Source organism: Giraffa tippelskirchi, chromosome 11 (genome assembly GCF_054371585.1).
Source record: "Giraffa tippelskirchi isolate mGirTip1 chromosome 11, T2T-mGirTip1v1.2.pri, whole genome shotgun sequence".
NCBI lineage: Eukaryota > Metazoa > Chordata > Mammalia > Artiodactyla > Giraffidae > Giraffa > Giraffa tippelskirchi.
In genome coordinates this window covers 144976096-144988872 of record NC_137285.1, presented here as the reverse complement: position 1 = coordinate 144988872, position 12777 = coordinate 144976096, and the positions used below count along the sequence as shown (strand labels likewise).

The window sequence follows — 12777 nt, the reverse complement described above, 5'->3', positions numbered from 1 at the left end:
CGAGTTGGTTGACAGTCAAGTGGGAGCCCGTGTAGCCCCAGCACATGCTTCTGTGAGTGAAAATGAGTTTCCACGTGTGTTACAGCTGCCAAATTTTGTAGACAAGAGTCAGTTTCCAACATTATTCCAATCTGAAAACTCCCAGTAGCTTCTGGTGGACGTGTCACCTTGGTTTTTAAAATTTTTTTCAGTGTGAGTTTTTATAGATATATATATAATATAATATATATTTATATAATATATCAAAGCTTATGAGTATAGATTAAAAAAATATTCAACAGCTTAGTGAACTCTGCAACGCCAGCTTCCTAAATATCCGGATAAAACTCTGACCCGTGGTCCACGGTCTGCAGCACTGGCTTCTGCTCCAGGGCAGACATCCTGCTGAGGACCTCGGCGGACAGTGCGTAGCTGTTGCCAGACTTCTCCTCGAACCAGCTGTCCAGGGCTCGCTTGGCATCGAAGTTGGCGATCGGAGGGCCATTGACAGCAATGGTCAACAGGTCGCTGAGCTGCTCCAGAGTCAGGCGGGAGCGGTGGTTTTTGCGAACTCGCTGCAGGGCGTTTCGGCCTTTCTCGCAGCAAGCCGTGGAGGTGGGGAGGACTTTGAGGACCTGGATGATCTTGTTCAAGAGTGGAAACCGCTGCTTATACTTGCAAATGTGGCCAATCAGGTCTTTGAAGCCATTTTTGGTATAGTAATCAGCCTTGAGTTCCCGCCACTCCAGCAGCAGACTGCCCCGGGGGTCCAGCCCTTCCCTGCAGACATCCCGGGAGAAGGTGGGGATGGCCTCCAGGTGATCAAAGATCTGAACCATGTCCTCCTTGCCATAGCTCAGGAGCTCATCGCTGTTCCGCGGCCAGGCAGCCAGGTCGAACACCTGGCAGGCTTTCACAAAGATCCGGCTGCGGGAATCGAACCTCTGAGCTAGGATCACTTGAGTCTTCTGGCAGATCTTCTCCCGGATGGACTGGAACTTGGCTTCAGCCACTCTGAGGTTCTTCATGGCTATCCCGTTGAAGCTCTCCCGGAAGTTCTCCTCGAACTCCTGCAGGTATTCCCCGGGGGAGTCAGCCAGCCGGCTGATCTCCTGGATGGCCTCCTCGATCTTGTCGTCCACCTGGGACACCAGGAGGTATTCGCCCTGGAAGACGTAGGCCAGGCGCGAGAGCACGGCGATCACATCCAGGAGGAAGTAGATGAGCTTGATGGACTGGTAGTCCATGAGGAACTGCAGCAGAGCCAGGGCGATGGCCGAGGCATCCGCCCGCTGGGTCTGGCTGCTGACGTCCTTGAGGTGGGCTACCACCTCTAGGTAGTCCTTGATGAGGGCGTTGAGGACGTTCTGCTCGCCGATGATCCACCGCACGGCCCGGATGTCCCCCAGGAACTCGGTCTCCTCGCACAGGGTGGACGCCGTGGACCGCAGCTCGCACATGAGGCGCGGTGAATAGCGGTAAAAGCTGAGCAGCTGCTTCAGGTTGTTCTCCAGCTCCTCCAAGCAGGGGAGCTCCTTCCCGCTGATGGCATCCAAGATCTCTAGGTGGGGCCGGTGCACCATGAAGGGCAGGCACAGCAGCCAGGGCAGCGTCTTGCGGATCGTCATGAACATGCTGGCCCGTAGGCTGGCTGTGATGTTCGCCCCGTCTATGCTCAAGCCGACGGTGGGCTTCTCGTCCTGCAAGCGGATGCCCAAGGCGGAAAAGGCCCGGTCCAGCGCCTGCAGATAGCTCTCTGTGCTGGAGAACCCCAGCTCCTGCAGGGACAGGAACTCCGTGGCCGGGGGCCCATCGCTGCTGGTGTACTGGACGTAGACCGCCACCGTGTCAGCCAGCAGGTCATCGCTCTGCCCGTCCAAGATGATGCTGAGGCATGGCGACTGGCGGATGCGCTCCACCAGGTCTTCACGCAGCGCCCGGGCGATGTGATGGATGAGGATCTGGCAGTCTCCCTCGTTCATGTACTGGTCCACCACCTTGAGCTCGCATTTCCGCAGCAGCTCAGCCAGTGGCCGGAAGTCCAGGTAGGGCCGGCCCTCCAGGGCCAGGTGGTAGGCGGTGTTGAAGAGCAGGGTCATGTTGCGACACATCTCCTCCGTCTTCTCGGGGTGCATGCGGAGCTTGTAGAGCTGCAGGCACTTCTTGTGCAGGTTGCTCTGGCTGTGCAGCTTGATGGTGTGGATCTTGAACTGCTTGGAGCCGATGATGAAGGCGGAGGTGCGTGAGGACTGTACCGTGTACTGACGGCAGACGTGGCACCACATCTCGTTGAGGGTCGGGGAGTACCGCAGGAACCAGAACTTCTTCAGCCACTCCTGCTTGAAGCGCCGGATCCGGCGCCCGGTGGCCGACGACATCTTGGAGGGCTCGTCAGTGGCCGTCATGATATCGTTGGAGACGGACTCGTCTGCCGAATCGACCTCCTGGTCGTCGTCCTCCATGATGGCCGGGCCGGAGACCATGCTCTCTGAGGCTGGAAGACAAATGGGAAAGGAAGCCGTTACATCTGCTGGGAAGAAAAAAAAAAATAGATGTTTCCAAAATGAAGGAAATAAGGTCCAGAATGCAGGTGTCATATTCTGTGAAACAGAAGCCAACCCCTTCGACAGACTGAATTCCAGCCTGGAATTCATTTATAAGCATCCTTGTCACCCACACATGTCTCATCCTCTCTGTGGATTAGCCCCGGTGGCCACCACCGCACTCCAGGCTGCCTGCCCTCACCCTCCACGAGCAGGAGCTCAAGGAACTTAAATGTTCTGTATCCACCAAAGAGGACAACTAGGAGAGCCGAGCCATGGAGGAACAGAGTGCGCCCCAGGTTTCACGGCGGTACCGCGAGGACGTGGGACTCAGTTGTCCCACCACTAATGTGCCCTCAAATGAAGGCAGCTGGGGCCCCAAGTGATTTGGGGATCAGGGTGCAGTTAAGACACAGGCTTGGAAGAGCTGAAACACCTCATTCTGAGCTAAAGGGTGTGGTTAAAAAGGAAGCACTGTGTAAATCTCTAATTCAGCTGTGTAGTGAGAAACTTTCCTCATGGTTGAACAGCCCTAAATTAAGATCCAGGCAGCCAAGAGAAACGGGCAAAGGGAGGTCATTGCCCTGCATTCCCATCCAGAAGACTGGGGGCTCTCCCCCATGGGACATCCTGCCTGGAACTGGGAGAGAAGAGAAAGATTGAGTTTAGAAGTTGGGCTTTGGGGTAAGACACCGGAGAAAAGCAACGGGTCAAGAACACAGCACACACCCCCTCCTGCAGCGGAATTTCCTTTATTGACGAGGCGGATACAAGGGCAAGACACAAAGCCCCCACGGGGGTGGTAAGGCGGCCTGTCGGAGGCCGCTGAGCTGTGGACTGCGACCGATGCCCGCCTCTGAGTTCCCAGGCCTCTCCCCGAAGGTGGCACCCCTAGGGAGCGCCTGGCCCCCCTCCACACTGTCCACTGCACGTTCCTCCCTCGGACAACAATTTCATCCACACCAACTTACCTGCGGGGTCTGAGAACTCGGGGAGCTCCAGTACCTGGGCTGGCAAGGTGGGGGGCTCAGGAAGCGTGCCAGACTTAAGCATGTCTAGTTCAGCCTGGAGTTCCCGGACCTTCTTCTTTAGGCGAATACAGTTAGGACAAAAGGAGGTGGTGGGCAGCTCAGGAGGGTCGGAAGCGAGGGAGGCCTCGGCAGGACTGTCGGCCTTGAACGACGAAGGCTCCTCCTCTTCGTCCTCCAGTGGACCTGCCTCCTTGGAAGCCCCTTGGGGGATCTTCCAGTCCCCGTCCCCCTGGGTCCGACTGACATTCTGCACGCCGTGCGGCATCGCCATTGCACACTGACCGTAGGTGTCATTCTGGTACTTGGGGACCTTCCTGATGACCAGTGAAGTGCTCAGGGCCAGCTGGTGGGCTTCTACCTTTGCAGATTCCAGTGAGGCTTCCAACACATCCTTGAAAATGAGGTCAATTTTCTTCTTCTTGGCCTGGGGGTGCACGTCCCCCTCATCAAAGCCACGCTTGTAGGGACTTTTGCCCTGTCTCAACACGGGGAGCTGAAGGGGACCCCTCAGGTCTTCTGGGTTATCCAGAGCCTGCTCAGACTTCTCCTTCTGCAACCTCTTCTCTCCTAGGAAGGAAAACCAGGGTGTGAGGAAGTGGGGAAAAGCCCCGAAGAGGAAAAACCAACAGAAAACAAAGCGCTCCTGTCAGGGAGTTGCTTGACACATCCCTCTGGGTCTGGCCTTGTGGAGCAGGTGTGGCAAAAAGGGGGGCAGATTACTTAATGAAGAATCGGGCTAACTTAACATATAGTTGGGGAGTTCACCAAGGTTTTTGACATCATTTACATGATAGAAAGAAATAGAAATGGATCACGGGGTCTGGAGTCAAAGGACCCCAAAAAGTGGTGAGAACTCCTTTTAAAGAGGCGGTTTCAATGTAGCCTTATGTATCGAAAAGTGAAAGTGAAAGTGGCTCAGTCATGTCTGACTCTTTGCAACCCCATGGACTATAGAGTCTTAGCATCTGCTAATAGATGCTACGGGATTCTCCAGGCCAGAATACTGGAGTGAGTAAGCCGTTCCCTTCTCCAAGGGATCTTCTAAACCCAGAGATCAAACCCAGGTATGTTTATAAGTTGAGCAAATGCTGTAGGTGTGGGGAGTTGGAAAAGAGGACATCCCACGTGATAAGCTGAGTGGGTGGTAACGTAGCTCAGCTAAGTGCATAAGGAGCCCCTCATGCCTCCAGGCTTCCCCTCCAGTCTCAGCAATTGGAAGGCGGCTGCTTCCACTTGGCAGTGTGTTAGCTGCTCAGTCACATCTGACTCTTTGGGACCCCATGGACTGTAGCCCGCCAGGCTCCACTGTCCATGGAATTCTCCGGGCAAGAATACTGGAATGGGTTGTCATTTCCTTCTCCAGGGGATCTTCCTGATCCAAGGATCAAACCCCTGTCTCTCGCATTATAGGCAGATTCTTTACCGTCTGAGCCACCAGGGAAGCCCAACTTGGTAAAAGGTACACAAAGCACTGAGTCCCACTTCTTTCTCCTCCCTGACTCTCGGGAGACAGCTCCCTTAGTCCATCTGATAGCAAATGTCCTTTCTAATTCTTCCAGTAACCAGAAGATAGAATGATGTGAGGAAGCACGGCCTGAACCTCTGGGTCTCACTGATGACCAAGGCAGGAAGAAAAGCGAAGTCGGGGACACGGACAGCTGCTCTGGGCTCCAAGATGACAGCCTCTAGCATGACAGAGCAGGACACACGGACACAACGCATGCTCAAAATACAGCAGCTGTGTTTCCTTACCTGACAATTCTGGCGTTTCCTCTTCTATTTCTTTCTATCGTGTAAATGATGTCAAAGACTTTGGTGAACTCCCCAACAATATATTATGTTAGCCTGATTCTCCAAAATGGCTAATACGGTTGTACAAATTGCTATAGATGTGTGGATGCTGCCTGCAGGGACAGATGCTAAGAGGTACCCGCAGAAGGTCCTGACAGCCAGCTGTCCATGGAGCGAGGAACTCTCAAACGTTTCCTAGATCAGGGGCGGGGTCCTCAAAGATGTGAATCTGAATATATGTTGTAATTAGCCTTCTGAGAGCTGTGTTTGCACAAGGCCTCCAAGTGAAGGCCAAGGGCTCTTTGCATACAATCCAGATGTCCCATACTGTGACTCAGCCTTGGCATCCCACAGCTGGCATGGGGTGCTGTGCCCAGCCCATGTATGTCTCCAGGTTTCCCATGGGTCACAGCTCAGAAGGGAGCAACCTATTCAGGACGCTCAATTTCTGCCCTCAAATGAACACTTTGAAATGACCTTAATTCCTGAAACTCATTTCTGTAACAGTTGAGGGGCAGAAAGGGTGGAGATGAAGAGAACTTTTAAAAAATGCAACACATTCACAGACAAGACACTTGCCCATCAGAATCCCTAAAAGTCAATGGCTACCCTGCACTTCCTCATGGACCACCCAGGCAGCAAATAGCTGAGGATGTCAAGAAGTCAAGGCTACACATCACCAGGGATTCCTTATGCCTCTCTGCTCAAGGACAAGGTTATTCAAATTTTCTAGGATGAGCAGGAGATTTCTTTCAGGTCAAGGCTCCCAGAAAAAATCTGTGGGTCAAAGAAGACCTTTAAACATTATGAAATTGATTCTAAAGCCTCCACAAAACATTGGGGAAACACCACAAAGTAAATCAATGACCCAAAGTAGACAAATAACAAATAGTCTTTGAATACATGTATAGATGCATCCTGTTCTTAAAAGATAACCACAAAGGAATAATTCATGCTCTTTAGAAAGCAGTTCTGGGCTCCAACTAATATTCCTACTTAATGCTGCTCAGTCACTCAGCTGTATCCAACTCTTTGTGACTCTATGGACTGTAGCCCCAGTCTCCTTTGTCCATGGGATTTCCCAGGCAAGAATACTGGAGTCGGTTGCCATTTCCTTCCCCAGGGGATCTTCCCAACCCAGGGATCGAACCCACATCTCTTGCATCTCCTGCTTTGGCAGGTGGATTCTTTACCACTTGAGCCACCAATGAGAGTTCCTACTTAATAACGACTAATAATTCAAGCTCTGGACTTAAGCAGGGCTCCAACCTCCAATTACAAAGAAGTCTCCTTCCATGTAAGACCTTAAGTGGTTGAGTGTGGGGAACTCCCCCCTCCAGAGCAGGACAGGCACACAGATCTAAGATACCACTAACTGTATCAGAGACTGCCAAAGCTACAGGTACATGGACACATCTAAAGGACACTGAGCCCCATGGCTGCTCCCAAGGGCTTCAGGGCCAAGTCCACCCCCTGCTCTGACCCTGCTGATCATGGCTTCAGTTTCCTTCCTATTTCCTGCTTCTCAGCCTGGCCAGGAATTGACACTCCTTCCTCCTGTATCTTCACACATCTTGGCAGACAGATTTCAAGTCTGTCTGCCATGTTCCTTTGAATCACTCCTGAAAGCTCATGCCCTTCTCTGAGCATTCCTCTTAGGTCTCAGGGCTCTCTGAGGATGATGCAGCTTGAGGTATTTTGGAGAAGACGCTGGGGATAAAAGACATTACAGATCCAGAAGAATTCAAGAAGGTCATGGCCAAAAGATGGAACCTGTGTCCTCAGATACAGCTTGGTTTTCTCCTCTTCTGATGAGAAGATTCTTCTGGAGATTTCTTGACAGTCTTCATTCATTTCTTCTTTTATCCATTCAACGAAGATTTATTGAGTACCTACTCTGTACCAGACACTTTCATACATGGCATCTCCGGAGATCAAATGGAAACCAATGCAATCATGTCATGGAAACATGCCTTCCCATGTGTAATTGGCAAATATGTGCCCAACACCCAGCTCCAAAGAAGACAAGAGATGAGCGTATCTAATGGGTCTCCTCTCACTGCCCATCCAATCACCAGACACCTTCTACCAAGTCAGGGGGCAGCTGTGTTCTCAGTGTCCACAATTTGCTTTGCTCTCTTTTGGTTTTGAAGATAGCATAATTCCAGTGGGTCCTTCTCACCCCTTTTTCATCATCTCTCTTCATAGTCCAAATGAAGCTTTATTTACAATAAGTAGGTTGGTCAGAAACATGATATGGTGAGGCTTGGGTGTAGGTTTGGTCCCCAGGACCAGATGGACTCTGGGTCTTTGGATATGTGGTTTTAGTTTAAGAAAGGTCCCATTGGAAAAATGACCCGGGCTCACCCATTTGCACTGGCATGGCTGAGTATGGACTAAAGAGGCAAAGGGCTAGGAGCTGGGGGAATATTTTAAACCACTTCCAAATGACTCATTTAAATGGATGGACACCCACGCACCAGGCTATGATCCATATATAAGCTCACCTTCCCACCTCTCTCCAACCTTCTTCTCCTAAGAGAAATTGTTCTTTCACAGCATATCATTAGAATAGTAGGAATGAGACCAGGAGGAAGCAGAGAAGAAACTGGTTTTGTCCGGGAGGCCAGACAACACTGTAGGTTAGAGCTTAGACCCTGGACTGAGACAGACGTGGGTTAGGAGCCTGGCTCTGCCCCTGCTGACCCCTGTATTTATCTGCTGCTCAGTGTCTATACTTGTAAGATGGAGAGAATAATCCACATGCTAGCATTAGCATGTATATTATCCATCCAATTCTCACTGCACATTCACGGAGCAGGTGCTACTGGAAATGATTACGTGGGACACTGTAGAAAACACGTTTAGCACATATTAAGTACTTAGTAAATACCACCTGTTACTGCTGCTATTATCGAGCCAGTGGCAGTTTACAACATCCTTCCATCAATCTGAGTTGGGGAAACAGAATCAATTTGGATTATATGATTGGCCCTGGAGACTTGTTTCACTCCCTCATGCTCTGAAACATCTATACTAGGGCTCCTGACCCTGTCTGAGGGAGAGGGACACGCTGGGCTGCCACTGGTCCGTCCCAGGGCAGCTGCTCCAGTCTAGTCCGTCAGTTTCCCTGAGTTCCTCTGGGTCTCCCCCGTGCATAGTATTTCCCATCGGATTTCCTAGGAGCTCCTACAGAAGCATTTCTGGCCTCGCCAGGGCTCAGCGGTGGGCGTGGCCCACCCCCGCGTGCGGACACTCACCTCGGGCCAGGTTGCGCTGGATGGTCTCCTGGGACATGCTGTGCAGGCGCTTCATGTAGTCCTCACTGTACCAGACCCGCAGCCGCTCCCCCGGGCGGATGTCCCGGCAGGCCCGGAAGTAGATGCGCTCGCTGTGCTGGAAGGCCAGCAGGTTCTGCTCCCTCTCCTCCCGGGAGATGACCACGTACCTGGGGGCGAGGGGGACAGGTGAGAAGCCGCGGGCCACTCTTCAGTGAGTGCCTGCTGGTGCCAGGCACCGTCCTGGGCAGGCACTGGTGGCGGGACGTCCACAAGCATGTGGGCGCCTGCCAAACTCCACCGGGCAGCTGCCCGGCGAGGACAGGCACCCCAGCTGGAGCCAGTCCCTCGTCTCGCTGTCTGCTGTGACTTCAGGCAAGCCTCTGTACCTCTAAGAATCTGTTTTCCGAGACTGGAAATGACACCTGCCCTGCCCACCTCCTAGGTTCTGGTAAACATAAGATTCAACCCCAGATAGACAGGCAACTGGAAAACTATTTCTCACTAACTTTTTTTTAAAGTCTTTATTGAATTTGTTACAATACTGCCTCTATTTTATGTGTTTTTTGGCCACAAGGCACGTGGGATCTTAGCTCCCCAAGCAGGGATCGAACCTGCACCCTTTGAATTGGAAGGCAAACTTTTAACCACTGCACTGCCAGGGAGTCCCCCTCTTCACTAACTTTTAACTGCAGGGGCTCCCAGATGCCCGCAGGCCTCTGATGGTGGTAAGGGTGAGGTCCTTGGATTGTTTCCAGTATGTCACAAAGCCTAGCAGAAGTAACCCATGTGACAAGGGTGCCCACGAGATCAATGAATGAATGCTAAAGATTAAAGTCTTAAAAAAAAAAAAAAAGGATGCCCAGGGGAGACAGAAGAGGTAGGTAAATAAGAGGTAAGGAAAGGTGAGCAGCCACTTAATCTAAGTCATTTTCAGGTAAGGAAACTGAGGCTCAGAGAGGCTAAGTCACTTGCCTAAGGTCACATCGCTAATAAATGGGAAATAGAGCATTGAGGCCAATGCTTTTCCCATAGAACTCATGGCTCCTTTGTGGGCGTGTAAAGCACCAACTTAGCAATGCCCAGAAAACCTTCAAAGTTCTGTTGAACCCTTAGAATTTGTGGCTCTCACCCATTCTCCCTGAAGCATTTCCAATATCCAACCTGCCACCTTACTCACCTCCAAAAGGTGAGACGATGCAACATTTGCAGAGGGGTGAAGATGCACAGATCAAACGGACAAGAGGACATTATTTGGAGTTTAAGGGTTCTGCACTATCCAAGTGCCTGTGAAATTTGTAGTCAAAAAAGGGGGGTCCAAGAGGAAGGAGATATATGTATACACAGGCTGATCCACTTCACTGTACAGCAGAAACTAACACAACATTGTGAAGCAGTTACACACACACACCCCCCAATAAACCCTTCTTTTCCTTACGCTATGATTTGTCTCAAAAGCTCGGGAAGAAATCAAAGTCTGTCTGACTGGCCCAGCCCAGAGAATTGTAGTTGGAACAGTCTGAGGGAAACCATAGTTCACAGAAAAAAATGCAAATGGATGATGAATAAATCAAAGTATTCAGCATCACTGATAAGAAAAGAGACACAAAGCAGCATATTGTATCATTGGCACAAGTAATTTTTTAAATAATCAGCTCTGTACTGGGAAAAGGTGGCAAAACTAGGGTTTCCCATACTAATGGTGGAGAATAAACTGGCACAACTCTTTGGGAAGCAAGTTGGCAACACGGACTCCAACAAGTATTTGTTCATTCACGTTCACAGCAGCATTATGCACAAGAGTCAAAACATGGAAGTCACCCAAGTGTCCACTGATGGGTGAATGGATAAGCAAGATGTGGTATCTACACCCAGTGGAATAATAGCCATAGAAAGGAAGGAGATTCTGATCCATGCTACAACATGAACGTCTTTGAAGACACGTACTAAGTGAGATAAGCTGGTCAGAAAACAACAAATAGTATATGATTCCACTTCTATGAGCAGTCAAATTCACAGAGAGTAGAATAGTGGTTGCCAGGGGCTGGGGGAGGGGGAAATAGGGAGTCAGTGTTTGATGGGTACAGAGTTCAGTTGGGGAAGATGAAACGGGTTCTGGAGAAGGATGCTGGTGCTGTTTGTCCAACACTGTGAATGTACTTAATACCACTGAACTTTACACTTAAAATGGTAAATTTTATGTTATGTGGAGTTTTCCCTGTTTCTGTAAAATTAAGGAAAAAAATATCCAAAATGTTAAGATGTGGATCAAGAATGCAAACTGTGCACCCCACAACACTGACTTGTTTCACTGCTTATAATAGTGCAAAAGCAAAAACATCTAAATGTCTAATACCAGATAAGTGATTTAATAAACTGTGGTATATTTGTATGCTGGAATGTTACTCATCTACAGAAAAATCTTTTCAAAGAATCTTTTATGACATGGAAAAATGGTCCTGATAAAATGCAAAGTGGAAACAATAGGACTGTGTATTATGGTTCTAATCATGCTTTAAAAACAAGGCTGGTAAACCACTTGAAATACACCAATGTTTTAACAAGGATTAGCCATTATAGATGGTTCTACTTCTTTATAATTTCCTGTACTTTCCAAGTCTTCCTCAATAAGCAATTATTACTGTTAATCCCTCTCCCCCACCCCCTAAAAAAGGGAAAGGCATACACAAACACCAATTCCAGCGCAGGCTGGCAGTGGGGCAGTTCTGGTGGCCAGCAGCTCTGGGAATCCACATCTGTGGTACCCCAGGCACAGCGCCCCTCACATACAATCTCGTCTCCCCAACTGCAAGAGTCTATTTTTTCTTCATACATGAGATTTCTTCTGAATGTGGAAACTATTTTCCAGTCCCCATTTTAGCAAGAGCCTGAGATTTGACATCCAGAATTAATCAGCCCAGTGGTCAGTACAGAGCAGAACTGAGGCAAATCCAAACTTCCCTATTCCCAGACACGGAAGGCAAACCATTCATTTGTGTTTTTTTTTTCTAACAAGAATCACTTGAATCACAGAGCACAAGGGAAAAAGTATACAGTCTTTTCTTTTCCCAGTTCCTAAATAGCTATCCGGCTCTAAAAGATAGAATTATTTTCTCTGACATTCAACTTGAAGAGAAAAAAAGTAGATGAGGAACACAAAACAATCTGGGATTTATTCCAAAGAGCAACCTGGTGAATATGGCAGAAGGTTTAGAAGGATTCAAGTCCATTCCCCTTTCTACTTCCTCATACTTCCCTAATCCAACAAGAATCAATATTTAGGAAGAGAGGTCCTACTGAGCCTTTCCCTTCTCCAGGGGATCTTCCCAATCTAGGGATCGAACCCAGGCCTCCTGCACTGCAGGCGGATCCTTTACCAGCTGAGCCACCAGGGAAGCCCAATGTATAGCACAGGGAACTATGATCAATATCCTGTGACAAACTATAATGGCAAAGACTATGAACAAGAATATATATATCTATATATACACATATACATGTAAGTATAACTGAACTACTTTGCTGCACAGTAGAAATCAACACAACACTGTAAATCAACTATATTTCAATTAAATAAATTGTTAAAATATTTAGAAAGAGAACTCCAAAACTTTGTATAGATCACAAAGTATCTTCAAAGATCAAAACTGGTTCAGCATCCTGTTGTATTGGGTTGTTCTGAAAGTTGGCATTTGAAATATGATACACATGGGAACTCTCAGTGAATCATAAACAATCCATTCCCCTGAAAAGATGTTTGTTATATCATTTTTGAAGTAAAGCTAAATGGAGCCAGCTAAGTCCCAACATCAGCTATTTCTAGTCAGGTCTCCCACTTTCAAGTATTTTGCGGTAACACTCAAATGGCTGGATCCACTCCTAGAATCCCTCGGTCCTCACTCAACAATCCCTGCATGAAGAAGCACGCCTGTTCCATCACACGGCTGCAAGTGAACAAGAGCCCTTCCTGGAACAGAAGGCTTCCAAGGAGTGAAAATCTTTCTATTTGTTGTTTCCAGGTCACTACCTCGTTGGCTGGAAGCACAGAGTATGTCAGAAGGATGATAGAAAATGCACAGCACAGGCTGATCTGTGAACACTAGTGTGTATTTGACAGTTTTTCAAACCCTTTGAAGCAATCAAGGGGGTGGGTGG

General features: G+C 49.1%; 1 protein-coding gene across 1 annotated transcript in view; it reads right to left on the bottom strand.

Annotated features, from left to right (window-relative positions):
- Nucleotides 1–308: 308 nt before the first annotated feature.
- Nucleotides 309–12777, bottom strand: part of PRDM11 (PR/SET domain 11) — an 83411-nt gene continuing 70942 nt past the window's right edge. Inside the window, exons 6-8 of the mRNA XM_081538307.1 lie at nt 8605–8792; nt 3494–4120; nt 309–2473 (exon numbers count right to left, since the gene is read on the bottom strand). Of these exons, the coding sequence (XP_081394433.1) occupies nt 309–2473; nt 3494–4120; nt 8605–8792 (2980 nt within the window). The remainder of the gene's footprint in view (nt 2474–3493; nt 4121–8604; nt 8793–12777) is intronic.